This window comes from Lentinus tigrinus (genome assembly GCF_003813185.1).
Source record: "Lentinus tigrinus ALCF2SS1-7 unplaced genomic scaffold L226scaffold_15, whole genome shotgun sequence".
Taxonomy (NCBI): domain Eukaryota; kingdom Fungi; phylum Basidiomycota; class Agaricomycetes; order Polyporales; family Polyporaceae; genus Lentinus; species Lentinus tigrinus.
The window spans coordinates 438452-463539 of NW_027137924.1; the positions used below are offsets into that span (position 1 = coordinate 438452).

The 25088-nt window shown below is 55.9% G+C and overlaps 10 protein-coding genes across 10 annotated transcripts; 5 read left to right on the forward strand and 5 right to left on the reverse strand.

Annotated features, from left to right (window-relative positions):
* Nucleotides 1-16: 16 nt before the first annotated feature.
* On the reverse strand, nucleotides 17-2335 carry L226DRAFT_613779 (uncharacterized protein). Its single transcript, XM_067686543.1, has 3 exons — nucleotides 2203-2335; nucleotides 2128-2137; nucleotides 17-2054 (listed from the first exon to the last, which is right to left on the reverse strand). The coding sequence occupies exons 1-3, from the start codon at nucleotides 2292-2294 to the stop codon at nucleotides 180-182; spliced, it is 1977 nt and encodes a 658-aa protein (XP_067534578.1). The 5' UTR covers nucleotides 2295-2335; the 3' UTR covers nucleotides 17-179.
* Nucleotides 2336-2479: 144 nt separating this feature from the next.
* Nucleotides 2480-4692, forward strand: L226DRAFT_613780 (ribosomal protein L1). Its single transcript, XM_067686544.1, has 4 exons — nucleotides 2480-2696; nucleotides 2749-3015; nucleotides 3067-3165; nucleotides 3216-4692. Exons 1-4 carry the CDS (start codon nucleotides 2500-2502, stop codon nucleotides 4567-4569), a joined length of 1917 nt encoding a protein of 638 aa, XP_067534579.1. The 5' UTR covers nucleotides 2480-2499; the 3' UTR covers nucleotides 4570-4692.
* Nucleotides 4603-5803, reverse strand: L226DRAFT_535900 (uncharacterized protein). The gene is made up of 3 exons (XM_067681006.1): nucleotides 5579-5803; nucleotides 5296-5519; nucleotides 4603-5081 (listed from the first exon to the last, which is right to left on the reverse strand). The coding sequence occupies exons 1-3, from the start codon at nucleotides 5758-5760 to the stop codon at nucleotides 4849-4851; spliced, it is 639 nt and encodes a 212-aa protein (XP_067534580.1). The 5' UTR covers nucleotides 5761-5803; the 3' UTR covers nucleotides 4603-4848.
* A 510-nt stretch (nucleotides 5804-6313) lies between these two features.
* On the reverse strand, nucleotides 6314-7047 carry L226DRAFT_535901 (uncharacterized protein). Its single transcript, XM_067681007.1, has 3 exons — nucleotides 6949-7047; nucleotides 6672-6891; nucleotides 6314-6542 (listed from the first exon to the last, which is right to left on the reverse strand). The coding sequence occupies exons 2-3, from the start codon at nucleotides 6826-6828 to the stop codon at nucleotides 6322-6324; spliced, it is 378 nt and encodes a 125-aa protein (XP_067534581.1). The 5' UTR covers nucleotides 6829-6891; nucleotides 6949-7047; the 3' UTR covers nucleotides 6314-6321.
* A 170-nt stretch (nucleotides 7048-7217) lies between these two features.
* L226DRAFT_535902 (kinase-like protein) lies at nucleotides 7218-12684 on the forward strand. Its single transcript, XM_067681008.1, has 20 exons — nucleotides 7218-7439; nucleotides 7498-7543; nucleotides 7597-7685; nucleotides 7739-7768; nucleotides 7984-8048; nucleotides 8106-8365; nucleotides 8414-8465; nucleotides 8518-8876; nucleotides 8932-9252; nucleotides 9314-9531; nucleotides 9585-9962; nucleotides 10018-10056; nucleotides 10107-10253; nucleotides 10308-10442; nucleotides 10494-10560; nucleotides 10615-10717; nucleotides 10771-11093; nucleotides 11157-11326; nucleotides 11382-11662; nucleotides 11730-12684. Exons 1-20 carry the CDS (start codon nucleotides 7389-7391, stop codon nucleotides 12370-12372), a joined length of 3777 nt encoding a protein of 1258 aa, XP_067534582.1. The 5' UTR covers nucleotides 7218-7388; the 3' UTR covers nucleotides 12373-12684.
* Nucleotides 12685-12988: 304 nt separating this feature from the next.
* Nucleotides 12989-15218, forward strand: L226DRAFT_464509 (uncharacterized protein; the record flags this gene model as incomplete). The annotated part of the gene is made up of 4 exons (XM_067675863.1): nucleotides 12989-13067; nucleotides 13123-14642; nucleotides 14701-14802; nucleotides 14859-15218. 4 exons carry the CDS (start codon nucleotides 12989-12991, stop codon nucleotides 15216-15218), a joined length of 2061 nt encoding a protein of 686 aa, XP_067534583.1.
* A 478-nt stretch (nucleotides 15219-15696) lies between these two features.
* L226DRAFT_92810 (uncharacterized protein) lies at nucleotides 15697-18469 on the forward strand. The gene is made up of 3 exons (XM_067687345.1): nucleotides 15697-16337; nucleotides 16407-16416; nucleotides 16477-18469. Exons 1-3 carry the CDS (start codon nucleotides 16102-16104, stop codon nucleotides 18373-18375), a joined length of 2145 nt encoding a protein of 714 aa, XP_067534584.1. The 5' UTR covers nucleotides 15697-16101; the 3' UTR covers nucleotides 18376-18469.
* On the reverse strand, nucleotides 18452-20974 carry L226DRAFT_535904 (uncharacterized protein). Its single transcript, XM_067681009.1, has 10 exons — nucleotides 20495-20974; nucleotides 20310-20440; nucleotides 20221-20252; nucleotides 20050-20171; nucleotides 19961-19981; nucleotides 19883-19901; nucleotides 19779-19820; nucleotides 19173-19727; nucleotides 19064-19102; nucleotides 18452-18996 (listed from the first exon to the last, which is right to left on the reverse strand). The coding sequence occupies exons 1-10, from the start codon at nucleotides 20949-20951 to the stop codon at nucleotides 18564-18566; spliced, it is 1851 nt and encodes a 616-aa protein (XP_067534585.1). The 5' UTR covers nucleotides 20952-20974; the 3' UTR covers nucleotides 18452-18563.
* An 86-nt stretch (nucleotides 20975-21060) lies between these two features.
* L226DRAFT_509852 (uncharacterized protein) lies at nucleotides 21061-22420 on the reverse strand. Its single transcript, XM_067678230.1, has 6 exons — nucleotides 22305-22420; nucleotides 22192-22244; nucleotides 21917-22137; nucleotides 21722-21853; nucleotides 21540-21661; nucleotides 21061-21485 (listed from the first exon to the last, which is right to left on the reverse strand). Exons 1-6 carry the CDS (start codon nucleotides 22323-22325, stop codon nucleotides 21207-21209), a joined length of 828 nt encoding a protein of 275 aa, XP_067534586.1. The 5' UTR covers nucleotides 22326-22420; the 3' UTR covers nucleotides 21061-21206.
* Nucleotides 22421-22545: 125 nt separating this feature from the next.
* On the forward strand, nucleotides 22546-25015 carry L226DRAFT_509855 (uncharacterized protein). The gene is made up of 10 exons (XM_067678231.1): nucleotides 22546-23016; nucleotides 23074-23204; nucleotides 23264-23295; nucleotides 23348-23469; nucleotides 23519-23539; nucleotides 23599-23617; nucleotides 23669-23710; nucleotides 23774-24310; nucleotides 24366-24404; nucleotides 24462-25015. The coding sequence occupies exons 1-10, from the start codon at nucleotides 22572-22574 to the stop codon at nucleotides 24901-24903; spliced, it is 1830 nt and encodes a 609-aa protein (XP_067534587.1). The 5' UTR covers nucleotides 22546-22571; the 3' UTR covers nucleotides 24904-25015.
* Nucleotides 25016-25088: the final 73 nt, after the last annotated feature.

The following is a 25088-nucleotide window of genomic DNA, read 5'->3' on the forward strand; positions in this document are numbered from 1 at the left end:
TCTGCGACGGCATATTCCCTGGTCAATGAGAATCATTCTGCAGTACTACATCGCTAATTCTAGCTTATAGTGTTTGCTATAGTCATACATGAATCAGAAAACGAAGTCGCAATATCATGAAAGGAGACGCGTAAAGTTTGGAATGAGGACGGAGAGACGATGATTCCTTGGTACAACTACTAGTAGTTGGAGCGCTCCTCTTTGAAATAGAGTTCCTGATCATGGCGAACCAGCTTTCCTTCCAGCCATGGAGGCCATGCATATTCGTCGTCTGTGCCGCCACACAGATCGGGAGGGAGAGCTTGACGAAGCGAGTACTTCTCCATGTACACATCATCCTCCGGGTCGTAGACCACCAAGCCTGACTCAGTAGCGACATCGCGTAGCTTCTCCTTCATCTGCGCAGCAGATACGTTATTAAGCTCCCGGAAGAGCTGAACAAGGAGGTGTGGAATATGATGACGCGATTGTAGAGTCTTGTGCAGCTCGTCGAGGACGAATTCGGATCTGACGGCAACGAAGGCGGTTCGTAGGAGCGGGAAGGAAGTTGTGGGTATGGAATGGGTAGATTGCCTCTGACGGTCCTTCCGATCCTCCCACAAGAGGGCATATAAATTCACGTTGACGCGAGCGTTCCAGGCATCAACGAAGAGCTGTTCGATGTTATGGAGCGCATGTAGTACACGCAGTGCGTCCCAATCCCTCTCGATGCCAGATACCCACAGTGTCCTCGCATTCGCGAACACGGCAGATGAAAGGAGATCCCTGAGGGCAGAGATCAGCCGATCACTCCCTGGGATATGCGTAGTTCGCGTGATATCGATCCGGATGCCGCCGGGACCGCCCGAGTTGGTGAGTTGTATGGACATCGCAGGCTCTCTCTCACTGAACCGCCCGTATGCACAGTGCACTCGGGTTTCAGGCCACTCGAGAGGTTTCAAGTATGATTTGAGGAAGGAGAGATGTGTGGGGGTACATGCATCGACACGGATGTAGCAGCTGTCCGGAAGTCGGAGATGCTTGAGGAGAAAGATGGATAATCCCGTTTGACGGATATCCCTGTCCGAACGGCTGGTCACCCAGCTGAATGTCGAGAACTTTCGGAGATGGCGCAGTTCGACGACCGGAGGGGGCTGCGAGCGGGAAGGAATGTGGTATCCAATATCGGGTGGAAAGTCCATAATGCTGTCATCGTCGAACAAGCTGTCATCTATGCCGGTGTAGTAGAGCTCGTTGTCGGCAATGCGATCATCGGGATGGGTCATGGGAATGCCATGAATGAATGCCTCCTGAAGCATGGGCGTATAGGACAAGAGACGAAGGATGTCGTCGATAGAGCACGGTAATATCGCACCGTTCCCCGGGTCCATCCCGAACCAGAGCCCGAGGTGAGTGAGATTTGAGACTTGATGTTGAGCAGGCAGAAAAATGGCGTTCGTGAGTGACAGGAATCGAAGGGGTAATGGGCCTCCACCGAACAGTGGGATCATCCCCTTCCAGCGTAAGTTGCGAGCGAGGCTACGACCGTATGGCGTGAAGCCCCGGATGATCAATCGCTCAACGGAGCTCAGGGGAAGTGACACGTATGCGGGAATAACGCCACCAGCTGCCAAGTCTTCCCATGAGAGAAGGGAAGCGTTGGCTCGAAACTCGCGGATTCGATGTTCGTGACCATGTAGTACGTTGAGGGGTTGGGTATCATCATATTGAACAGAGAGTGTGCCACTCCGACGTCGGTCGAGGCAAGTCTGGGCATTCTCGATATTGCGCGAGGAGTATATCGGAACGAGATAGAGAGTCGCCCACATAGATGAATAGTTCAGCGCGAGTGCGCGCCACTTGTGGCACACCAGGGTGACATTGCGCAGATCCACCGCCCCCTGTACGGCTACATTGTCGCAACCGCTTTCAAGCGGCCACGAGCACGAGTGCGGGACAAGGAGGAAAATATGGAGAAGGACCTCGTTCGGGAGCTTGTTTACCGGACATCGGGCGTTGAGAACTTGGTTGAACACCGAGAGAGTTTTGTGCAGGTCTCTGTATGCGTTGAGGACCTAGTTAATTTTACAGATGGTGAGAATCTATCTTCTCCTATAACTCATGCCAAGCCGGAACATATGTACTCACTTGGCCTCCACTAGAGTTGTATAGGAGTCAGTTAAGAGTTCAGTCACCGTTGCGATTTAAGTTGTTGGAGCTTACTCTACATGGTCAAAGCCACCGGAGCCCTTCAATCGAAGAGCTAGTTGCGACGACTCCTTGATAGAAGCGAACAGTACCCCTGGCGAAGCCATCTTGGAGCTCGAGGAGGAGAAGGAACCGTGTTTGAAGAGTGCGGCCACTCAAGTACTCAAGGCCGTCTCACCCCGCAGTGGTCGGAAGCGCCCCATTGGCATAAGCGCCAACGCCCTACAGGGCTTACACGTGACCTATACCGAAATTTGGATCGCGAACTCAAGTCAAAGCCTCCTCCTCTGCACAAAGCTTGACTTGATAACGATGGCTCCCTCTCTTCTCGACGATCATGTATCAAAGCAACAATGCAAGCGGGCAGTAGAAGCCCTCCTCAGCCATGCCGCCAAATTCGAGGAGAAAAAGGCCGAAACGCAGCTCTTCTCCGGCAAGGAGCAGAACGTATGGCTCGTCGTCAACACCAAGGTCATGCACCCCGAGAAAAAGCTCAAGCCTTCACGGATGTGCGTGTTTCGCTTTGTGCGCAGTGAATAACAACTGACCAGGGCATGCCAGACCGGTGAAGTACCCCATCGTGGACCCGCGCACCGAATCTGTCTGCCTCATCACGAAGGACCCGCAACGCGAATACAAGGACCTCATTGCAAAAGAAGGGATTAAGTTTATCTCGCGCGTTGTCGACATCCGGCACCTAAAGGGGAAGTGGAAGCCATTCGAGGCGAGGCGCATGCTGCTGAAGGAGAACGGGCTCTTCCTCGCAGACGAGAGGGTCGTCCCCCTCCTCCCAGCGCTGCTTGGCAAGATTTTCTTCCAAGCTAAGAAGTGAGTTCCTCCGCACATACTCGCTTGCTCGCCTTCATGCGTCGTGCGTAGACAACCCATCCCGGTCTGCATCACGCGCAACGACCTCAAGGGCGAGCTGGAGCGCGCGATCTCATCCACGTACTTTCACCAAAATCAAGGCACCTGCAGGTATGCTATGTCTGCTTTACGTTTCCTTGTCCTCGCTAAGTGTGCTCCAGCTCCGTGAAGATTGGTACCATCTCGCAGAAGCCTGCGCAAGTCCTCGCGAATCTCGAGACCGCTCTGCCGGAGGTGGTGAAGCACATCAAGGGCGGTTGGGATAACATCCAGAGCTTCTTCTTGAAGACCAACTCTTCCGCGGCGTTGCCCATCTGGCAATGTAACCTCGGCGCGGAGTCCGGTGGACGATGGGATGGGTTGGTCGCGAGTCTCAGTGACGCAGAGGACGAGAAAATGGACGATGCCTCGGAGGGTGAGTCCGATGACGATGAGGAGATGGAAGTCGAGGAGCCACCAGTGGCCGCGAGCAAGGGGAAGAAGCGTATTGTGGAGGAGATGGCAGAGGAGAAGCCGAAGAAAAAGGCGAAGGCAGCGGAGAAGCCCAGCGGGACGATGCTCACCGCACCTCCCGCTACAGGCAAGGGTAAGGGCAAGGCCGTCGAGGCCTCGCCTGTCTCAGCTGTCGACCCCACACCCGCCACCTCGGAGCCTGCCAAGAAGAAGCGGCGCAAGTCCGTCGCGGAGCCTGTGACTCCCATCCCTGCGGCCGCGGCAGCGGACCAGTCCGCAACACCTGCTTCGGAAGGCAAGAAGCGCAAGCGCAACAAGTCTCAAGACACCTCGGATGCACCCGCCGTGGCCGCACCGACGCCCTCTAGCTCCCAGCCTGCGCCTCCCGCCGGATCCGACGCTACAACACCTGCGAAGAAGGAGAAGCGCAAGAAGGCGCGTGCCTCGCTCGCCGCGGCCACAGAGTCCTCCGACGCAACCGCGTCTCCTGCCAAGGCCCCCACTCCCACTGCTCCCGTCACCCCTGCCACTTCGAAGAAGGCGCGCGCGTCCGCCGTCGACTTCTTCGACGACGCCGCTGCTACCCCTGCTGTCGCCGCTGTACCGCCGAATACGCCTGCCGACGGTGTCGTGGAGACTCCCGCGAAGCGCAGGAAGCGGGTGAAGGGCGCGGTCGCGGACACCCCGGTGACCAACGCCATCGCGAAGCTCGCTGCTGAACCCAAGGCAGATGTTGCTACGGAGACGCCGAGCGGGAAGAAGCCCCGCCACCGGAAGACGAAGGGGACGGGGACCCAGGAGGCGGTTGCGTCCACACCGGCGATTGTTGCTGATGATACTGAGGGCGCGCCCGTTGAGAAGAAGCGGAAGCGGAAGCACAAGGAGGAGGGTGCTGCAGACAGCACCGACAAGCCTGCGGTGTCCACTGTCTCCGCCGATGAGATCAAGCAGAAGCGGAGCGTCACCGGCGTGGAGAAGAAGAAAGGGAAGGTGGTTGGTGGGAAGCCTGCGTCGAGGAGCGCAAAGGACGAGGTGGTGGGTAAGAAGTCGAAAAAGCTTTGAACACTTGATGTTCGGGGCACTCTTCTCGGGGCTCGGAGCAAGTTTAGTGGTACAATCGCATTGCTATGATATGTACAGAGATGCGTGTGTGCAAGGGAATGTGTGAGATGCATGAGTCAAGTGTTCGTGAAAATGGAGCAGGACAAGATATGTACGGTCGTCAAGGACATGAAGGTGCGTGAATAAGTAGTACACATGGAGGTGGGTATGATACAGCACTGAGCAGTCGAGAAAGCGGTGGACAGCGATAGCGACAAAGATGCATGCAGGGCAACGGACTCAATGCCACAACCAGGGATCACGGTATTCCTTCTTGAATACTTTTGTGACGTCCCCGCAATTGTCGCACGTCCGAGGTAATTGCTCGTAAATATTGGCTGCATATACCCCGACGAATGCATCGGGGTGTCGGTCGCCTGAGTACGGGCGACCACGGCCATTGGTGTGGTACCAGCGGGGCTCCATCTGGCAATATTTCTTGCCGAAGTTGGAGTTTGGGCAGTAGCACGTCCCTGTATGCGCGATGTCAGGTCAGCGCGCCGGTCCGTGGGATCCGATGACGTCTTGCATGAGGATATAAGCCGCCTCCATCCTCGAGGTCAACGGCTTCCCTGAAGACCACGCCGTCACCGACGCTCTCGGGGCAACCGCACGGACGGAGCATGGGGACGGATGATGGATGATGGGGGAACTCCGGGCCTCGAGGACACAGCAGAATTAACGTACCTCGCGAGTGGTGCGACTCACACGAGCCACACACCTGGTAACCGCAATCCTTGCACATGGCCAAACGACCTCCCTCGCCAGCCCTCACATTGCACCCCGTGCACTGACCGACGGGTGGACGCTTGGGAGGGGTCAACGCGATCCGGTTGTTAAGGTCGTTCAGCTTCTGGTGGATCTTGCACGACCGCTGGTGATTCCGCCAGTCCGCACCCTGGCACCGCGTCCTAAACCCGCCCCTATGTTGAGCTCGGCGTGTGAGGGAACAGTTCTCGAAAATACTCACGAACAATACCGCGTGGTCTTACACGCGGAGCACGCATACGGTGCCTCTTTCATGCAGACTTCACAGAATGCAAAGCCACAACGGTCCTCTTCGAGCGGACATGGGGGATCTGGGAGAAAGATGGCGGCAAGGGTGAGGACAACCATCGCCCCTGCCAGCGTTGATATCGACAAGAGGAGCATGGTCGACGTCGCTGCGGGTCGGGTGACCGTCGTAGTGGTTCAGAACAACGGCAGCTCCGAGCGCCGGAGCTCAACTTGTCGAGCCGAGACGCGCTCCGTCACAATGATGTGACGTTGTGACGGACGCGTCCAGACACGCTTTAGGCGCCAGGTCGACGCGACGCGTTCTCCTCAGCAGCAGCGCGTAGTGCAAGATGCTGCGTCGAAGAGCTTGTGCTACTGTGATGGATTTTTGCTACATTGATTGCACAGCCCGGAAGTTTTGTGAGTTCAAGATCAATAGTGTTCTGAGTTCACAGTAGGACGCGTACCGCCCTACTCGCTGCAATCTCGATCATTTTATGTCGCCCTATGATTATTATGATTGAGTTGCGGGATGATGAGCTCGTCAATGAATACCCAGTGTGTTAAGGATGCAACACAATTTGGGGAATGCTAGAATGATGTCCCTTTCGTCAGTATAATGATTGATATCTCGATGTTTAAAGAACTTGGAGTAACTCATTTCACGCTCAGCTTGAGAACTACAAATAAGCAATGAAACCGTTTGATTAGGGGCAGCTAATGACAGTACTCGTTGTTGAACACTTTGGTCACCTTTCCGCAGTTGTTGCAGGCCCTCGGCTCAGGCTCGTACACCTCATCACGATACGGTTCGTCCGGGAACGCATGTGGGTGGCGGTCACCATTGTATGCCTTTCCATTTCCATCGTTGTGGTACCACCGAGGCTCCATCTCGCAATAGTTGCGGCCAAAGTTCGAGCCCGCGCGATAGCATGCACCTAAAGGTCGAAATGATAAGAAATCAGAAGTCGGTACACTGGTCGGCCAATGCATCTTGGCTCGGATTGCATATGCGCAATTTACCAAAAGGCTGGGATTGTAAGCGACCTTGGTATTACAACGCTCACCTCTACTTTCGTGACTAATACATGATTCGCAGGCCACGTACCCGCATGACGGGCATTCGTCTTCGCAGGCATAGTCCTCTGAGAACTTCACGTTACAGCCCGTGCAGTGAGTGGTCGGCGGACGGCCACGGGGCTTAGTGTTGTGCTCGTCGTTCATCTTATTCAGCATATCTTGCAGCCCTTCTCATGATTTTTCCAGTCAGCATTCTGACACTCAGCTCTATGTGATCGATAGATCAGCATGTCAAGTATACCACTTGATCTCGATGGCGCTCACGGGCAGTAACGCTGTTACTTGCGACTCGAGCATGCCAACGACACGTCCTCATGGCACACAGAGCAAGGATACATCGTCGTGACGACAGTACAGGTGTGGTACGAGGCAGGGTGCTGGTAAGAGAACAAGAAACGAAATTCGGTGCCCGAAAGCAGCCAAGGACAAAGGAGCGTCTAGTATAGTAGCCGGATTAGGAGAGGGAGGACCTCGAACACTCCGATCGTCCGCGTTACCACAATGTCGGCGGGCCTCCTGGGACTGCTCGGTTGCTAAAGTCCGCCATCTTCGACGACGTGCTCGTCGCCGCTCAGAGTCAAACGACCAGCGGTCAATGTCCATCTTGGTGCTCTGAGCGGTGCTTTCGGGCTGACAAACTCTCTCTCTGCGCTGTCTGAAGTTCCTCGATCACTCCTTCACGTCTCTAACGTTCTCTATTCATCATGTCTCCGAGGCCATACAGTTCCGGTTCAAACAAGCTGCTCGATGCATACGTTCGTACTCGCTTGCGTTACGCGACGGAAGAGAAGGAGTTGACGGTCGGTTTTGTAGCAATTGGGAGATTCGCTGGGGAAGGGCGCGTTCGGCCAGGTCTACCGTACGTCTTGCGCGGCCTCGAGCGAGTACGGAGAGCCTCACCTTGTTCGTTAGGTGCCCTCAATTGGGCAACGGGAGAGACGGTGGCCATTAAGGAGATTACGCTCAGCAATATCCCCAAGAGCGAGATTGGACAGATCATGGTGCGTAGTCCGTGTGCACTCCGTTCACAACTGACCGTAGACGCGCCCCGCAGTCCGAAATCGATTTGCTGAAGAATCTGAATGTGAGTCGTCCGTCGTCCCAGTCCTTCTTCCAAATAGCAGTGCCAGAGTACCTGAAGACGCGTCCCGAGCACGTCTGATCATGACGGTTAAAGCACTTGAATGCACTGGGTGTGGATCATCCCAGTTTGTGTATTCATGAGTCCTCATGAATACCGTGTTCCGCGCGCTCCGCTTAGTTCACCATCGCAACCGACGCTCACCTCACGTTACCCAGCATCCGAATATTGTCAAGTACAAGGGTTTTGAGAAGACACCGGAATATTTGTATATTATACTAGAGTATGTCCCACTGATCCAACAACGCACTTACATGAAACTGACGAGGTTCTCCTGCAGGTTTTGCGAGAACGGCTCGCTTCATAATATATGCAAGAAGTTTGGCAAGTTCCCGGAGACTCTGGTTGGGGTCTACATTGCGCAAGTCCTGGAGGGACTTGTCTATCTTCACGACCAGGGTGTCATCCACAGGGACATCAAGGGCGCGAACATCCTGACAAACAAGGATGGGTGCGTTAAGCTCGCCGACTTCGGCGTCGCCAGTAGCACTGCTGCAGGTGCGGTCCGTGACGACGCTGTGGTCGGCAGTCCGTACTGGAGTACGTCTCTCCGTACCATCTCCCAGAAATCCATCTGACTTTTCTCAGTGGCACCCGAGGTCATCGAACAATCTGGTGCGACGACCGCCTCTGACATCTGGTGAGGGCGCTGTCATCCACCATTGTTATGCGCCCCTCAAACGTATTTTCAGGAGCGTGGGTTGTACTGTCATCGAGCTGCTGGAGGGGAAACCGCCATATCACTTCCTAGACCCCATGCCAGCGCTCTTCCGCATCGTGCAAGATGACAGTCCACCCATACCGGAAGGCGCCTCTCCGATCGTCAAAGATTTCCTTTACCACTGTTTCCAGAAGGATTGCAATCTCCGCATTTCGGCGAAGAAGCTCCTACGTCATCCGTGGATGCTTGCTGCACGGAAGCAAGTAGCAAACCAACAGGGCACCAAGGCTCCCGAAGGCCCTGCCGGCGGTCCCGAGAGGCGTCCGCTAAGCAACTACAACTATGATGAGGCGGTGTTGAAGGTGCAAGAGTGGAACGAAGCGCTGAAGTGTGAGTCGGGGACGATGCTCCCTTTGTCTCGGTTCGGCTGACAGAGAATATATAGCACCGTCGCGTCCTTCGAAACACCCCGAGCGCCATCGCAAGACGTCGGCTACAGCCAGATCTGGGTCCCCTCTACCTTCGCCAACAGCTATGATCTCCTCTGTACAAGCATCGTCGTCGCTGGGCGTTCCCCAGCAGTCTATGCTCCTGGCTCCTCGTAAGCCAGGGTCTGTCCCGAACGCGAAGATGCCTCCCATGGCAGCTCCGTTGGGACACATACGAGAGACCTTGCCTATGCCGTTCATCCTCCAGCAACCAGAAGAGCAGACGGACAATTGGGACGACGATTTCGAGGAGGGCATTTCCCTCACGAAGTTGCACGGTGCGTAACCCGCCCGTTCACCTCGTCTTGCAGGTGTATCCTGAACATGCGTCGCGGTTAGCCCTGGACAAGCCGCCCGCCGAGGAAGAGAAGGCAGAGGCCGACGACAATGCGCAAACGATACGACCAGGTCGTAGCCCGCAGGGTCTTGGTACAACGGTTCCTTTGCCAGTCGCCAAGGCTCCCGAGTCTCAGATCGCTCCAATTGCTGAGGACTACTCCGACCTTCTATTCGAAGAAGATGAGGCCAAGCTAGAAGAGAAGGTCGCAGACTTCAAGGTTTGTGAGAAGTACTGTTTGTTTGAATCCTTGCTGATTATGGTGTGGTACAGATGAAGAACTCGGTCAGACGTGGTCTCTTCCATCCAAACGACATCAAGACATTCGGTCTCCAGCCTCCCTCCCCCGGTCCGATGACAGCTCCACTCCCTGGCCTAACCCACCGTCGATCACGGCCTTCGCTCAGCATCATCTCAGCAGGGCCTGCGAGTGGACCCTCGTCCGCACGAGCACACTCGCGGTCGTCTTCGTTCGTTGGGAACGATTCGTTTGGGAGAGAACAGGCAAGGCGGTTACAGACCGACTTTGATAAGTACGCGGAGGACGACGACGAAGACTACGAAGATGTCTTCGGGAAGGCGAACGGGACGTCGTCGCAGCCGATGCAGACCCTTCAGCTGAACACCCGGCTGTCGAACAAGTCTTGGGGGGTCCGTAGTCATGCTATACTCCGTCATCGACCGCATGCTAACAGTGGATATGCAGTTCGGTGATGACGACGATGAGGAGGATCCGTTTGCAGAGGTTGGTTGCATCGCCTTCTATCGTGAGCACTCGGCTGATCGAATGTGCAGATCGACGAGGGATATGCTGAAGAGGATCTTGAGGCCAACCTGCAGCGTGACAAATACGCACGACTATCCAACACAGTTACACAACTCATCGACGAGCTCACCCCATCTGCGCCCGACTTCCAGCTTCGTGATGCCTGCGACCAGCTCGTCAGTAGCTCGGCTAAATATCACAAATAGTTCACTAACAGACTGGTTCATTAGCTCAACATCATACACGATACACCAGAGATGCAGTCGCAGTTGGTCTCCGCTCATGGCATGCTTGCCATCTTGGAAGTGCTAGAGTCGAGGACATCACGCGACGTCACGTTGAAGTTGCTGCAAATTGTCAATGCTGTGAGTACTTCTTTCTCACAACAGCAGCTGCACGGTTCTCATCACGAGTAGCTCGTTACGGCCGACATGGGCTTCCTTGAGAGCTTCTGTCTTATTGGCGGGATTCCGGTGATCATGGGTATGTCGCACTTGGGCTGCGTGTGGGATTTTGGTTTTGCTCACATTTGGGTAGGTTTCACGTCGAAGAAGTACCCGTCGGAATGTCGTCTTGAAGCGTCGCACTTTATTCGCCTGCTCTGTCATTCGTCGGTCCTGACGTTGCAGATGTTCATCTCGTATGTGCCACCATCCATCGTTTACCGTATCACATCTGACGTCTTGACCGCAGATGTCGTGGTTTGAAGGTTCTCGTCGATCTTCTTGATGAGGACTACACCGAACAGTCCGAGCTCGTCGTTCACGCGCTCAATGGCATCTGCAGCGTCTTCGAGCTACAGAGTCCGACAACGAAGAACGACTTCTGCCGAATGTTCATCCGAGAAGGTCTTCTTGATCCACTCTCGTCGGCGCTATTGAACGTTATGGCCAGCCGCGGAGAGCTCGCTGCGGATATGAACCGGAAGATCATCCAGATCATTCTGGTATTCTGTCAGGTCTCTCAATCTGATATCCATGTCCGTAACGCCCTTGGCACGAGGAAGATAGTTCGACGTGAGTAATCATCAGCGTCCCTCTTCCCAAGTGTTGGCTGATGATCGTCGGTCGCCGTTTCAGGGTTGTTGAGGGCTTGCGAGCTTCTTGACCCCGAGTACTTGGTCCAGATGCTCAAGGCTGTCAAGCATCTATCTATGAACGCCACCATCCTCGAAGTACTGCAGAACGCCAATGCGATTGAGATCCTAGTCAAGATCCTTGACGAACAGAGCTCGGGACCCTTCGGCACGGTATGGTCAACTTAGACTTCTCCTTCCTTTACGTTGACCCATGATTGTTGTGCAGGAAATGTCCAATCATATATTCCAGACGTGTTACAACCTCTGTCGTCTCAACAAGTCGAGGCAAGAGGAAGCGGCACAAGCTGGGATTATCCCGAGCCTCAAGCGCGTGATTGAATCCAGTTCGCCACTCAAGCAGTTTGCGCTTCCCATCCTCTGCGACCTGGCGAGCGCAGGGAAGAGCTGTCGCATTCTCCTGTGGCAACATGATGGATTGTCGATGTACCTTCGTCTTCTGGAAGACCCCTACTTCCAAGTTAGCGCGCTGGAGTCCATACTATCCTGGTACGTAAGATTGTCGCGTTCGTGTCGCTCGTCGCTACCGAAGAGAGTTGACGGTGCGGTGGTCTAGGCTGCAAGACGAGACGGCCAGGATAGAGGACGAACTCATCAAGCCGGAGTCGTTGGAGGCTCTCCTCCGGTGCTTCGTGCAAGCGAAGGCCAACTCTTTTGAGAACCTCCTTGACCCCCTCCTCAAGATCTTCCGCATCTCCACCAACGTTGCGATTGGTGTAGCGAAATCGCAGTTCTTCAAGCGCCTCATCGACAAGCTGAGCTCGAGCAAGGCCGTGGTTCGCCTCAACCTCCTTCGTATCCTCCGGACAGTATGCGACGTACACCCGAATCGTGCGGTGTTGGTCGAGCGCTACGGCATTTACGACATCGTCGCCAAGCTCAGCAAGGAAGACGTTGCCGTTCTCGTTCGGGAACTTGCGAGAGAGATCGTCCCGACCCTGGCTCCGGCGCTCAAGCCCTCGGCGCGACTGTCGAAGGGCGTCGACACGCCGAAATCGTCGAAGGCGATCGCGCCGAAGCGGATGCGCCGTCATGCATCGGAGTCCCTTGCGGGGACGCCATCGGCGTCCATGGGCGGGCACTCGCATGCAAACGGCGTCCACCCTCGAAGCTCGGCTCGCCACAGCGGCGTGCTCAATGGAAGGTCTTCGAGGCACCAGCTGCATGACATTCCGTGGCAGGGCCAGGAGCGGCGTTAGCGGGCTGCGCGTTGTGTAATATTACTCTGCATTTGTTTCCTTCCATGTCTCGGTCTTGGTAGCTCTTACGTTCCTTGCTTTCGAGGTCAATCTGCAGTCAACTCCAATCCTATCCTTTGGAATTTTTCCGTCTCTTTCCCATTTCTCCATCGCCCATCTCACGCAACATTGCATCCATCACTATTTGCATCTCACGAACACGCACCGTCATTACACTTATCGCTAGAGCTGGCCTAATATTGTATTTGTGTCAGTGTATACAGACGATCGGCGATTGTTAAGACAAGTCGGCGAGGTTCGCGTCGGCCAAGAATCCCGAATCAAGTTCTGTCGGCTGGACATAAGTCAGGCGGTGGTAAGAACCGTCGGTAAACCGAGTAAGGTTCGGTAAAGTCGGGATCACTAGGTGGTGATAAGAAGTGGGAATTAGTCGCCAATAAGAGTCCTGTGGGAGCGCCCAGCAGCCACTTGGGCGTTGCTCGACGTCGCGCTCGACGCTCTCTCTCCTCCGGACGACGACGACCCCCTTCCCCCCGCTGTCCTTCGTTTCCCTCCTTACTTCTCCCTTCCTGAAGGCAGCCTCCACGCTGTTTGGCTTTCCCGTTTCTTCTGGCCAATGGCCCTAACTGCTACTGCCCAATCAGCTCTGCCTCGAGAACCAGCTTGGGACGAGGTTGTGCCTGCGCTCCGCAAACGTAAATGAATATCCTGCACGTCAAGTCAGTCGCTGATCGCTGACGTCGCGTACAGGCCTCAAAGACGAAAGTAACGTCCTCTCAAAGCGCATCTCTGCCGCTTCGATCACGTCGAACGAAGACCTCGCGGGCCAGTACTATGTCGCGGAACTTGGGGCGTCAACTTCCTCAAATTACCAGTCTAAGCCGAGTGCGATCCCCCGACCAAGTCTTCAATCCTCACGGACGGCGGATTCATCTTCCGGAGGGATGTATGCAGGTGCCCATTCACGACCCACTCCGCGTGCCCGCGCCCTTTCACAACCATATCCCTTTGAACCCTCCCCCTCCGCAGACTCACCACCCCTTTCTGACAACACACGACCTATTTCTCCCGGTAATGTCCCCAAGGGCACGCGCATTCCTGTCTCGCGAGCCCGGACCGGCAGCACGTCCAGCCAAGCGCAGTCGACTTACAATGGCTACAATGGCCGCGCGAATGGCTCTGCCGGCTATTCCAGGCACCACGCAGAGCCCTCCGAGTCCCAGCTCTACCCGGTCGATGAGAAGTTGAAAGCCAATTCACAGACTTCGCGCTCCACAGTTCGGATCCCCCGGCATAACGTGTCTGATATCTTCCAGGAGCAAGCGCCATTCCCTCCCAACTCCCTCTCTTCCTCCCAAAGCAACTTCGACTACGGCCGCCAGACACCGGAACGTATGTCTTCAGAGTCGGAAGAGCATCCCTTCGAGCACTGGTACCGCGGGGATGTCGCGCGCAACGGAGGCGTCGGGGAGCTGCGCGTGGCTCGGCGCCAGGAGATGCTTGATATAGCGAACTACGGCCACACTCTGCGGAAGGCGTCCGTGAAGCATTCACCGAGCGGCCTTTCATCTCGCTCGCGTTCGAACTCTCGGGGTCGGGACATGCCCAACGGTAGGGCGCGAACACGACAGCGTGCAGAGAGCGTAGGGGCGAGAGAGAGTATATACATCGACCAGGAGGATGTGGGTGTGGAGGCGGTGATGGATGAGAGGCCACCCACGGACTTCGAGGATGACGGGTACGAGGATCATGTGGACGACTACTACTCCCAAGACGTACTACCACATCCCAACGGCTCCATCTCTTCACCTTCTCTGGACCGCAGTGATACGCCTACGAGCCGTACCACCCAGAACACAACCCGTAGTCGAATACCCCAACCCGCTTCACGCTCTCGAACCACGACTCCCACCCCCTCGAAACCTACACGCAGTGCATCTGAATCCGGTATGGATGGTCCCTCACCACCGTACTCTTCACCTCAGGTGCCGCGTTCCGCTTCCTCGTCCAAAACGCAGGCCCTGTCACCCAACAGTCCTCCGACCCCATCCACTCCCACCGCCAAGCGGAGAGCGAAGAGTCCTGCGAATTCCACGCCTGCATCGGCCTCTAAGAAGCCCAAGGCACCTCCGTCGTCCATGCAGAGGAGGCAAGGGAACAAGAACGAGGAAAACCGTCGGTCGATCGGGCAGTATCCCATGCCCGAAGGAGATGAAGACGCGATTCCAACGTGGACTCAACCTAGGCCCGCGAACGGTAATTGGGACGACGTGAGTACCATAAGCTGCATGTTCGTCGTGTGTCGATCTTACAGTCACTGCTTCATAGGTCGTTCTTCCTGCTGTTGCGAAGAAGAAGGGTCTGCAAGACCATTATGAAACCGCTGATGGTAGCCCGAAGCCGAAGGAAGTTGAGCCTGTTATCGAGCCTGTAAGCACATCATCTCCGGCCTCTTCGCCGCATCTCACTAACTCCCTGTCTTCCAGGCACCCGGGACATTCGGATATGATCCTACGAAGTACCGGAAACGGTACAGCGCAAACCCTGAGCACATTCCCATGGATGAGTTCGGGCACAAGCCGACCTCTCCGACACAGGAGCTCAAGGTACCTTCGCCCGACCCCCGTCTTGCTTCGGGCTTCCCCCATCCCCCAACTCCCCAGTCATTCGACCGCCGTGCCGAGTCGCCACCTCCTTTCTCCCACTATGCATCCTCTGACACTGGGGTTCCTCCACCATCCGTGCAGGCTATGCAGCCCATGGGAACGCTACAACCTCAGCGGCAGGAACAGCAGCCTGTGGTCGAGGAAGACTCGGGTGGTTGTTGCAAATGTGTTATTATGTGATATGTCGGTTCGTCGCATCTGCGTGCGTTCTCTTCGTTCTGTTCTCCTCTTCGGACGGGGTGCATCCAGGTACTGCCTCCGCGTCTCTCTGTCTGTCGTCTATAGTGTCCTTCTTGTTCTTACCTTTCATGTTCCGCATAGTATAGTCGCATTCAAGTTTTCACTGCCCACACAGCCCATCTATCACTGATCATGCTTTCTCAATCCGCGCTTTGTCACTACTAGGATGTCTGTTCATGCCCACTGCACGTACGGCGCGCCGCGCCTCTCCGACCTTCCCTCTTGTCCTTCGACTGTGCCCAAATCCACCACGGACCCCAAAGCTTGGTCGACCCCGCTCCCCTTCCGCCCATCACTGATGCCCCTTCAAGTTCTACCTCTAATCTGTCCTCCGCCCCGCTTTTCCCTCCTTCCTCCGGCCACGTCTCTCCCATGTACGACCGCCCCCTTACCATCTTCACTTATTATCCTCCGCTTCACGTTCTCGCGTCCTTTCTTCTGGATCATCTGGTCATTTGGCTCTGCTGCGTCGTGTTGGATGCTGGCACTGTTGGAACCTATCGCTCGTTAATACCCCGGTACTCTAAGCATATAACCCTTATTGACTCAATACCAGCACTCGCGCATCGCTGCCGCTACTGCCGCCTCCGTACAGCGATGATGTTAACATCGATATCGTGCGCGAGTGCGAGCATGTGGGGGTGGTCGCCGAGGTACTGTATATCTCAATTTGTTTGACCTTGTCCATGTATCATCACGCGCGTAGAGGTGCAGTGTGCAGGTAAGTGCGTACTCTTACTGGTGGAGGCAGTACACTAGCTGGTGAATACTACTGCGTAGTTTGGGCAACCCAATCGGGGATTGCCTTCAATTTGGGCATTGAATGTTTGCAGCTCCGCTACGGGTTGCCCACTCTCCGATTACAAAACTGGTCATCGGAGCTTTGAATCTGAGACGTCGTTATGCTCCCGGCGGTCAGCAGGTCGGACCACCAACCACCACACTACCGACGCCACTCGACGACTCGATGGTTTCTCCAGGAGGACTGTTCATTTCGATCAAGGAGTTAACGGAACGGGCACTTCAGCTCGAAAATTCCGGTAGTTTTGACCATGCGAGGTGAGCACTATTCCTCGTGTGCTTCTGTTGCGCCTATGAAGCCAACTGATTCTTTCACACAATGTCCAGTATTGACGACGTGAGTGTGCTTCCACATGGGGATTAGCTAGACAGGAAGAACCTCACCGCTTGTTATAAGGTCCGGACCGCATACAATGACCTGCAGAAGGCGCTATCTGTACTGAATCAAGTATCCAACTCACGGTGCCGAGTGAACATGCTCCCAAACGAGGTCCTTCTCCAGATCTTCCTCCTAGTTCCACACTCGTGCTTCTGGCCGCTGGAGAACGGTTGCCGTACACAGGCTTTGAAGGGTGCAGCTGACTTGCGCAACCTCACCATGGTGTGCCACAAATGGCGCATGCTCGCACTGGATCATTCAGCTCTATGGGCGACGTTGTACCTTATGCCACCATCCCCCTCCCTCGATTTCGACCAACCCAAGAAATGTCTCGCACGACGTCAACACGGCGTTCTTTCGGTTCATTACGATGATACCGAGCCTTTCGATGTGTTGCAGGGTCAAGAGCATCGAGTTGCCGAGTTCCAAATCCACAGCTCGCTTTCATCCAGCAAAGGCGCGAGACAGATTCCTGCCTACATATCCTTCCCCATGACTTCGGTCGAGCGATTGGTGATCTGGCGCTCCATGGAACATGAGTATGGCCTTGCCAAGAACGTGTACTGGCACGGAATGGTCCCGCTGTTCCATGGAGGCCCACTACCCCTTCGGGTTCTCTCGCTCACGAACACGATGTTTCTTCCTTGCGCGAATCAAGTCTCAAGTCTCACACACCTTGGCCTTTGGTATGGGATGGACCTGAGCAACACTGTTTTGCCGTGCTCTGTCGACGATATCCTCCATCTTTTGTCCCAAACGCCCATGCTTCAGGAAGCAGTCATTCACGGTCTTCCCACAACTGACTTCGACGATGACGCTGCCGACAACGAGCTTTACTACTCGTTTGACGAGGAGGAATTATTCGATGATTATCAAGGCGATGACTACTATCACGACACTGATTACTATTCTATTTCGTCCTCAAAGTCCCTTCCGGTCGTGGAGTTGCACCATCTCCGGATTTTCTCGACATTTAGCTGGGTGACGAGTCACAGCAATGAAGACGTTCGTGAGACGGGATTGCCCGTCTTCCTTCTCAAGCATCTGCGACTCCCGGATAGCTGTTACATCCGCGTCGATGCCTGTACTCCTGCACAAATATCCTTCCTCACATCATACCTCGAACCCTTCCGGTTGGATGAACCTCGAGTGCATTGTGCGTACGGGCTGTCGCCCGGGTGGGACCCTCAGATGTCCATTCAGCTGACCAATGGGCGCGGCCTTGGCGGCATCCGAGTGGACATCGTCCGGGCCATGGTCCTTCGAAGCGGAAGCCAAGGTTCGATGCTCTCTGCCATCGGCCATCTTCTCTCCTCTCCTGCATTCGTGGACGCGCGTACGCTCTGGGTATCGGGCAACGACGAGACCTGGGACGGATTGGGCGTTCTGTGTGCGCTCCGCAACATCCAGACACTCTTCATCGATGCGAGGGACCTCCAGGCTCCCGAGAGCCAGCAGTCTCCCGCCGACTTGAACGGGCTAAGGCTGCCGCCGCTCTTGGGGTTGTACCCGATATCCACGACATCCTTCCCACTCCTCCGTACTGCTTACGTCCCGGTCAGAACTCAAGATGCCCTCGACAATCTGCGTATTGCACTGCGCTCGCGTCCCGAGATTCCGCACCTCCACATTCAGTGCTTCAAGGGCCAGTACACTCACAACTCTACGACAGTCGACTACATATCTGCAGCGCAGGTCAGAACGACATTGCGTGGCGCCGCTGTGGAGCTAGGCCCGGGGTTGGTGGTCTACGAAGAGAACGTGTACGCTGAGAAGTATTCGCTTAGCCGAGTCCTTCCTCCTGTCCTTCGTGGCGAGACAGGCGACGAGTATGCGTGGCCCCCTTGGCTGGAAGGAAGGCTGATGAACCACCTGAACGAGTTCCGTCTCAGGGAGGATCGGGGAGGGCGATACTAAAGAGTGGCTCACCGGTGCTGGGATGACTCACAGGAGGGCGTGCGAATGTTTTCTTCCTTCAGCAGATTCAGATGGAGTTACCGCATCTCAACATGCAACGTATGTCAGATGATGTCCAGGTTCAGGAAATAAAAGCCTAAGGCAGTGGCCACAAAGCTGGCGTGACATAAGTACTCTGAAACCCAACTTCAAGCGCATCTGGTCGTGGCAACATACGCCGCCTCGCTCTCCAACAACCCATCCGGGTCCACCCTCACCTCCTCCGTCCAATACTTCACCTTGACCGCATAGCTCCCCAGCGCCCCGCCCTCGTCCGCCACGCTCGTCTGGTTCTTCCACTCCGGAACCTCGATCCCGTCCCGCGCCCACGTCACCTCGTAGCTCTCCTCCACGCCGACGGGCCACTCGCGGAGGTGGGCGAGCGGGACGAGGTTGAGGTCGAGCGTGCGCTCCCCGGCGGGCGAGCAGCCGACGGCGAGGTCGTCGATGAGCGTGACGCGCCGCAGGAGGGCGTACCAGAGCCCCTCGGTGCAGGCCTTGCAGAAGTTGGGCGTGGTGACGATGCGCATGAGGCAGTCTTCGTTTGTCGGGCGGTAGCTCGTCTCGTTCTTCTCGGAGAACCTGGATTAAGACCCGATGTCGTGCATCAGGCTGGATGATCCAATTGAACGCTGGCAGGTGTACGCACGTGGGGTACAGGCTGTAGTGCCCGGGAGTCGAGACGAACCTGATACGTACGTAGATGTCAGTCTCATGGGTATGATCACCAGACCATCCAGGCCACGGCAAGGACTCACTCGCTCTCGTCTCCAAACTCGAGTATCTCAACGCTGCACAGCTGCGCCTCTCCCTCCCTCGTCTTGTTCTTGAGCGTGAACACGACCTCGTGCTCGCCGCCCTTCAGCGTCTTGTTGACTTTAATATCATAATGCCACCGGTCTACGCCGATGTCCTCGCGAGGGACCCACCCCAGATCCTTCCCGTCGAGCTCGACGAGCAGATCCGGCGCGTTCGGGAGGCCCGAGAGCGAGAACCGGACGAGGTGCCACGCGTATGTGCCGGAAGAGTTGAATGTGGTCGACCACGGCGCGGAGGCGTTGAGCATCGTCCACGCGTAGTCTTGCAGCGGCATCACCGACCGCTCGACGCGGGCTGCCTTCGGGACGTGGGTGTGGTCGTCATGGTCGTGCACGTGGGTGTGGGCGGTGGAGGCGCTAGCAGAGGAGTTGGTGAGCCAGTGGGACCAGGGGACCGCGTCAAGCGTGGTGTTGTGGGCGGCGTTCACGCCGAAGTAGGCGAACCCGCCGTCGTATTCCTCGCCCACCCTAATGATAGAATGTCCAAGTTCATGCCTTTGGAAGGCTCAGCACCGCTGGCTCCGCTTAACTTGAGAGACTGCCCACCTGAGGACCAAGGGGCCATTTGCTAGCGAGGGGGTGATGACTCTGACGGCGAGGCGAGTGTAATGTGAGCACATGCAAGCTTCAATGGGAAGACGGCGACTGACGTGAACTCTCCGCCCAGGCCTATGGGTGTGCAGACCGGTTAGTCTGTTATCGTGCAGAAGCAAGCTTGCCATACTTGCCTCCATAGAGCGGATCGTTCCCTACGAGGCCGGCGCATTATGCTTAGTTCGGATTCGTGCATCCCTAGACACGGGGGGACAGTACTTACCCATCAAGATAGGGTAGTCGCACTGGTCTCCAAGGGAGAAGCATGCCGTGCGCGCGACTTCCGGCTTGCTATAGTACACGCCTCGAAGCTCAGTCCCATCCCGGTACAAACCAAACGCGGTGCTATCGGTTCGTCAGCGACGTCCCAACATGCCGCGTAGAAGCGGCTTACTCTTTGGGCTTTCCCCCGCTCCCTATCCCGCTCTGGAGACATGAAGGTCAGTGCAACATACGGACTACCAGTTGGAGGAACGTACACACCTCCTTACTAGGCGTGAACGCCGCCCAGAAGTTCAGCAACGGCTTGACGGTGTAGAACGTCTGGTTGCCCGAGATGTCCTCAGCAAGCCGGAAGGCATCCTCGATGAACTTTCCCTTCTCCTCGAAGGTATCTACACTCGTCCCATGAGTACGTATCATCCACAACAGTCACGAAGGTTACCAACATCCATCCGCGAAGAACACAAGGTCGACGCGGTTGTCTGACTCGCCCGACGTAATGAGCGGCTCGACCTCGAGCGGGAGCGGGTCTTCCCACACGTAAGTCGGGCGCAGGACAATCTGCTCTGCCTCGTTCGAGTTAGAAGCAGACTGAAGAAGGGTGAGGGTGTGGAAGTCCCATGTGTGTCTGTCCCCACAGAGAGCCTCGGCACGAGCCCAGACGCGCTCTTCCTCGCGTGCGATGAAGCTGATGCGCTCCTGTCCCGGAGTCTCAGTGAACTTGCTTGTTGTGTGTCCTTCATCTGGGAGGGCTCTGAAGAGCTGTGTGTCGCGCAACGCGACATGCGTGCATTTCAAAGTGTCTGTGTCTCGCAGGACAATCAGCTCGTATGGTCGCCGCACATCATCAGCGAGCACGAGGACGACATTCAAGAGAATCCAGAGCAGATTTGCACCCCTCATGAGGTTGGTGGCGGTCGTGGGTGAAGGAACACGGCAAGGTTCAGGTCACCAACAACGCCGCTTCGCGTGAGTGCATCGGTCCGCCGGTCCGGACAAAGCCGGTAAGCATCAGCGCGTACTTGTGTCCTCACATTACTCCAAGGCTTGCCCTACGTATGCATAGATGAAGAAGTATACAGATATACGTCAAGTCCGACATACACTATATCATACAGTTACTCGTCGTGCTTCCCAAAACCCGACCCCAAGGCACTCTCACACGACTGTAGGTGCCTCGGTCGTCTTGGGTGCGCCACCCGTGGTCGTCGCATCCGATGTCGCGACGGAATGAACCTCGGAACTGAGCGGAGGTGCAGCGCTACCCACTCCGGCAGATGTGGGGGTCGGCTCAGAGCTGGTCGAAGTGCCGGTCGACTTGTGAGCCTCATTGATGCGGCGAGCCTCCTCGTGGATATCGAGCACCTGCTTGGACGTGGACGTGTAGAACGCCTTCACCTTCTGCCCAAACGGTGAAGAGAGAGCACGCGCGTAGTACTGGAAAGGAGGATCAGGGGGCACGCGCATATAAGCGAGAAGTGGGTCACTCACGTCACTCGCAGTCTTGGTGATGCCGCGCTGCTCGTCAATGGCCTTTGCTTGCTGAGTGGCGTTAACGAGGGTCTCCTGAACCTTGCCGGAGATGGTCTTCTCAGGCCCCAGTGCCCTCTCACCTGTTGATGGCGGACTTTCAGTAACGCTCCAAGGCACGGCTTACTACAGGCGTGACCCACCAACTTTGGTGTCGAGGCTTTGGATATACGACAGAAACCTGTTCGAGATACCGTGCTGCTTGTCGAGCTCAATTGCGCGCTGGAGGATCTGGTCGGAGAGGGTATATCCCTTGGCAAGGTACTCAGCGGCAACTTGTTGCCGCGTCCGCATTGAGTGTCCTCGATCCGTGTGGGGAGAGGAAAGGAGACACTCACTGCCTGCGCGTGGCTTGTCGCTTTGGTCAATGTGTTCCCCGTGATGCGCACCCTCCTCCTTCCCTTCGGCAACATGGTCGCTCGTGATGGTGAGGTGTGCACCGTCGAGCGTACCGCCGTTGAGCATGAGCGCGGTCTTGGCTGCGGACGGCTTCTCAAAGTGGATAGTCGCGGTGTGCTTCTCCTGATTGTACTCGACCTTGCTGATCTTCCCACAGAACCTGCGTCGAGTGTCGTGTAAGCTCATGTGTCACACATACGCGCCTGGGACTTACGTGAAGAAGTCAGTGAGGTGCTGCTCGGTGGTAGCATCCGAGATGCCAGAAACCTGCACGCCGAGAGTCAATCAACGCATGCACCGACGAGCACGACGATGGGGGCGACGTACGTGGATGGTATAGGTAGACATGGTGGTGGTGAATGAGAAGAATGTTATGGGGATCGATGAGGACGATGGTCAGTTCTAATACTCGTTTGACTGCGGTGGCCAGGACGCCCCAGAGTGATCCCCACTGACGCACTCGGCCCATGACATCATCCACAGGATCGTGATTTCCGTCCTGGGCGCTCGGAGGCGCGGGCCGCTCTGCCGAACTTGTACTATGCTCAACTGCACACGTTCCTTTACCAGCGACCACTACCACTCTAGCCTCTCATGTATATGAGATGTTTATTCTCCTTTGCGTATCTTCTATGTCTCACCCTGACGGTACTTGCTGAGCGACCTTTCGAGCTTGTTGTCCACCGCGGGCCAGATACTCTCCGATGCACTTATCTCGCACTACGTGAGACTCAGCAGTTCAGAGCCCTTCCCGAAGGGGGGTATACAAAGACTAGGCTGTTACACACTGGAGAAGAGCGTATCCAATATATCTCTCATGAGGAGGAGCGTGTCTGGGACCGTGCTGAAGCCTTATGTGGAGGAAGGGATGGCTGGGACTTCCCAACACTTCTGCACACGATTGCGCCTCCGACTCTCTCCGCGGAACAGATTGTTTTCGGTATCGCTCACTCAGAGACTATACCTCTCGAGGTTGAGCCGCTCATTACTTCTGGTGACTCGAGCAATCGCGTGGACCTGGTGTTCTTCGCAGATGGATGTGCGTTATCTTCCGCGATAAGGCGATCCTTCGTAACACCTTACCAAACCATTGTAGATACATCGGAAGAGAAGGCAAAGTTCATAGAAGATGCACGTCGCCTGGCAGAAGATATTTCTGGGAATCAGACCTTCTACACTGTCAAGCCACTCCTGAACTTTTGGGCCGCATTCACACCCAGCAAGGAGGTAAGAGCACTGCTTACTTTGCATACACACCGCGCACTGACACAAACTATCACTATCAGAGCGGCATAGGAACAGGCGGGAACACCAAAGAGTATGTACGCCTACGTTTTAACCCGAACTCTAGACTCATATCGCACCTGAAGTACACCATTCGGTCTGTATCGAGACGGCACCGAACTCCGGAGTGTATGGTACAGCAAGCCGGAGGTGGCTCGAAAAGCATGCTTCTCTCTAGGCGACCAATGCGACTATCCGATACTTATGGGTAAGCGAATCGTACCTCCAATACACTTGCAACACTCACCGGCGAGCAGGTAACGATCCTCTATACGGAGGCAAGTATGGACCACTCTGTCCTATTCCATGTCGATCCTGATCGTAACCTTCGCTCTAGGCTTGGGAGGAGAGTTCACGTGAGATAAGCCATCTTTCAAGATCGCATGTCATGGCTGACACCATATTAGAGTCATTACACCCTCTCTTGCAAACGGGGCTCTGGTCCTCAGGTATGTCTGTAGATTTCGCCGACGACGGCAGACTTCCTGATGATCGTCAATGTGGCTCAATAGGCACGAACTCGGGCATTCCATCATTGACGTCGGCGAGGAGTACGACGGCGCTGAGAGTATAGACTACTTTGGCGTCAACACCGCCCAAGACACCTCACTGGACGCCGTGCCCTGGGCTCATTGGCTAACAAAGGCGGCCAACTCCCCTCACAGCCATCTTCACAACGAGACGGCCGCAGCACCACGCGTCGAGCGCGCAGCGATGCCGCTGCAGGAATACGCGTGGACACTGCTCAACACTTCCGTGTCGTGGTCGACCAAGTTCAACTCTTCGGGCACCTACACGTGGCACCTTGTCCGGTTCTCGCTCTCGGGTATACCGCACGCGGAGGACCTGCGTGTCGCATTGGATGGGAAGGACCTCGGGTGGGTCCCTCGTCAGGATATTGGCGTTGATCGGTGGCACTACGACATCAGGATCGACTCGCCGCTGAGCCCTGGGGAGCACGAGGTGACGTTCACGCTCAGGAGCAAGGAGGCGGAGGGCGAGGCGCAGCTGTGCAGCATAGAGATCCTGGAGTTTGGAGACGATGATGAGTAAGTTCCCCTCTCCCGCTACACATTAACGGCTTCGTGCCTTACAATCGTACAGGTTCGTGTCCAATCCAGGACACTACAGCCTATACCCGACGTACGTCCCCCCTCTCCTCCATCCCTCTCAGTGGAATTTGCTAAAGCCCGCAACCAGGTTCTCCGAGAAGAACGCGACGACCTACCGCCCGACGAACGAAGACTGCCTCATGCGCCTCGTCACCACGCCCAACTTCTGCAAAGTCTGCACCGAAGGGCTCTGGCACGCGCTCCTGCGGCGCGTCACGCTCATCGACACCCTCACCGTCGGCTGCGCGCCCTCGGGCCCCTCCGGGGAGCGCACGCTCGACCTCGCGCTCGTGCCCCTTGCACACCTCCGCGCGCGGCCGGTGGACGTGGAGGAGAGCTACGAGGTGACGTGGGTGCGGGACGGGGTGGAGGTGCGTGAGTGGAAGAATCAGACGAGCGTGGTGGATGCGGGAGATGCGCTGGGGAGCTATGCGGTGCAGGTGAGGTACTGGACGGAGGAGGTTAGGGTGGATCCTGATAGGCTGCTGGAGAGCGAGGTCGAGTACGTTGTGACGACCAGGTGTGCTTGAGCCTGTCCGACACATTTGTAGGGTATTATTGTGTAAATTTGTCATCCATGGTCGATTGATCCAGCAAACCGTCGTCTGCCAACAATTGGAGACGATGCTGTTTCACGAGGAGACCGAACAAGTTGGAAGTTCAGCTTCACAGCAGTAACTGGGATAATCATAGATTTATCACTGAGAACGACATA

Excerpts from the sequence above, each read along its gene's own strand:
- L226DRAFT_613779 (XM_067686543.1), bottom strand. The coding sequence starts at position 2,294 with ATGGCTTCGCCAGGGGTACTGTTCGCTTCTATCAAGGAGTCGTCGCAA.
- L226DRAFT_613780 (XM_067686544.1), top strand. The coding sequence starts at position 2,500 with ATGGCTCCCTCTCTTCTCGACGATCATGTATCAAAGCAACAATGCAAG. Across the intron at positions 3,016-3,066 it reads ATTTTCTTCCAAGCTAAGAA|ACAACCCATCCCGGTCTGCA; the intron begins GTGAGTTCCTCC and ends CGTCGTGCGTAG. Across the intron at positions 3,166-3,215 it reads CAAAATCAAGGCACCTGCAG|CTCCGTGAAGATTGGTACCA; the intron begins GTATGCTATGTC and ends AGTGTGCTCCAG.
- L226DRAFT_535900 (XM_067681006.1), bottom strand. The coding sequence starts at position 5,760 with ATGCTCCTCTTGTCGATATCAACGCTGGCAGGGGCGATGGTTGTCCTC. Across the intron at positions 5,520-5,578 it reads AAGACCACGCGGTATTGTTC|GACGCGGTGCCAGGGTGCGG; the intron begins GTGAGTATTTTC and ends GGGCGGGTTTAG. Across the intron at positions 5,082-5,295 it reads TGAGTCGCACCACTCGCGAG|GGACGTGCTACTGCCCAAAC; the intron begins GTACGTTAATTC and ends TCGCGCATACAG.
- L226DRAFT_535901 (XM_067681007.1), bottom strand. The coding sequence starts at position 6,828 with ATGAACGACGAGCACAACACTAAGCCCCGTGGCCGTCCGCCGACCACT. Across the intron at positions 6,543-6,671 it reads TATTAGTCACGAAAGTAGAG|GTGCATGCTATCGCGCGGGC; the intron begins GTGAGCGTTGTA and ends TTCGACCTTTAG.
- L226DRAFT_535902 (XM_067681008.1), top strand. The coding sequence starts at position 7,389 with ATGTCTCCGAGGCCATACAGTTCCGGTTCAAACAAGCTGCTCGATGCA. Across the intron at positions 8,049-8,105 it reads TATTTGTATATTATACTAGA|GTTTTGCGAGAACGGCTCGC; the intron begins GTATGTCCCACT and ends GTTCTCCTGCAG. Across the intron at positions 11,094-11,156 it reads CACGAGGAAGATAGTTCGAC|GGTTGTTGAGGGCTTGCGAG; the intron begins GTGAGTAATCAT and ends TCGCCGTTTCAG.
- L226DRAFT_92810 (XM_067687345.1), top strand. The coding sequence starts at position 16,102 with ATGTTTGCAGCTCCGCTACGGGTTGCCCACTCTCCGATTACAAAACTG.
- L226DRAFT_535904 (XM_067681009.1), bottom strand. The coding sequence starts at position 20,951 with ATGAGGGGTGCAAATCTGCTCTGGATTCTCTTGAATGTCGTCCTCGTG. Across the intron at positions 19,982-20,049 it reads CGACTACCCTATCTTGATGG|GGAACGATCCGCTCTATGGA; the intron begins GTAAGTACTGTC and ends CCGGCCTCGTAG. Across the intron at positions 19,103-19,172 it reads GAGTTTGGAGACGAGAGCGA|GTTCGTCTCGACTCCCGGGC; the intron begins GTGAGTCCTTGC and ends CGTACGTATCAG.
- L226DRAFT_509852 (XM_067678230.1), bottom strand. The coding sequence starts at position 22,325 with ATGTCTACCTATACCATCCAC. Across the intron at positions 21,854-21,916 it reads CGACAAGCCACGCGCAGGCA|TTGCCGCTGAGTACCTTGCC; the intron begins GTGAGTGTCTCC and ends CGCGGCAACAAG. Across the intron at positions 21,486-21,539 it reads TCACCAAGACTGCGAGTGAC|TACTACGCGCGTGCTCTCTC; the intron begins GTGAGTGACCCA and ends CCTCCTTTCCAG.
- L226DRAFT_509855 (XM_067678231.1), top strand. The coding sequence starts at position 22,572 with ATGTATATGAGATGTTTATTCTCCTTTGCGTATCTTCTATGTCTCACC. Across the intron at positions 23,296-23,347 it reads ACAGGCGGGAACACCAAAGA|TACACCATTCGGTCTGTATC; the intron begins GTATGTACGCCT and ends TCGCACCTGAAG. Across the intron at positions 23,711-23,773 it reads AACGGGGCTCTGGTCCTCAG|GCACGAACTCGGGCATTCCA; the intron begins GTATGTCTGTAG and ends GTGGCTCAATAG.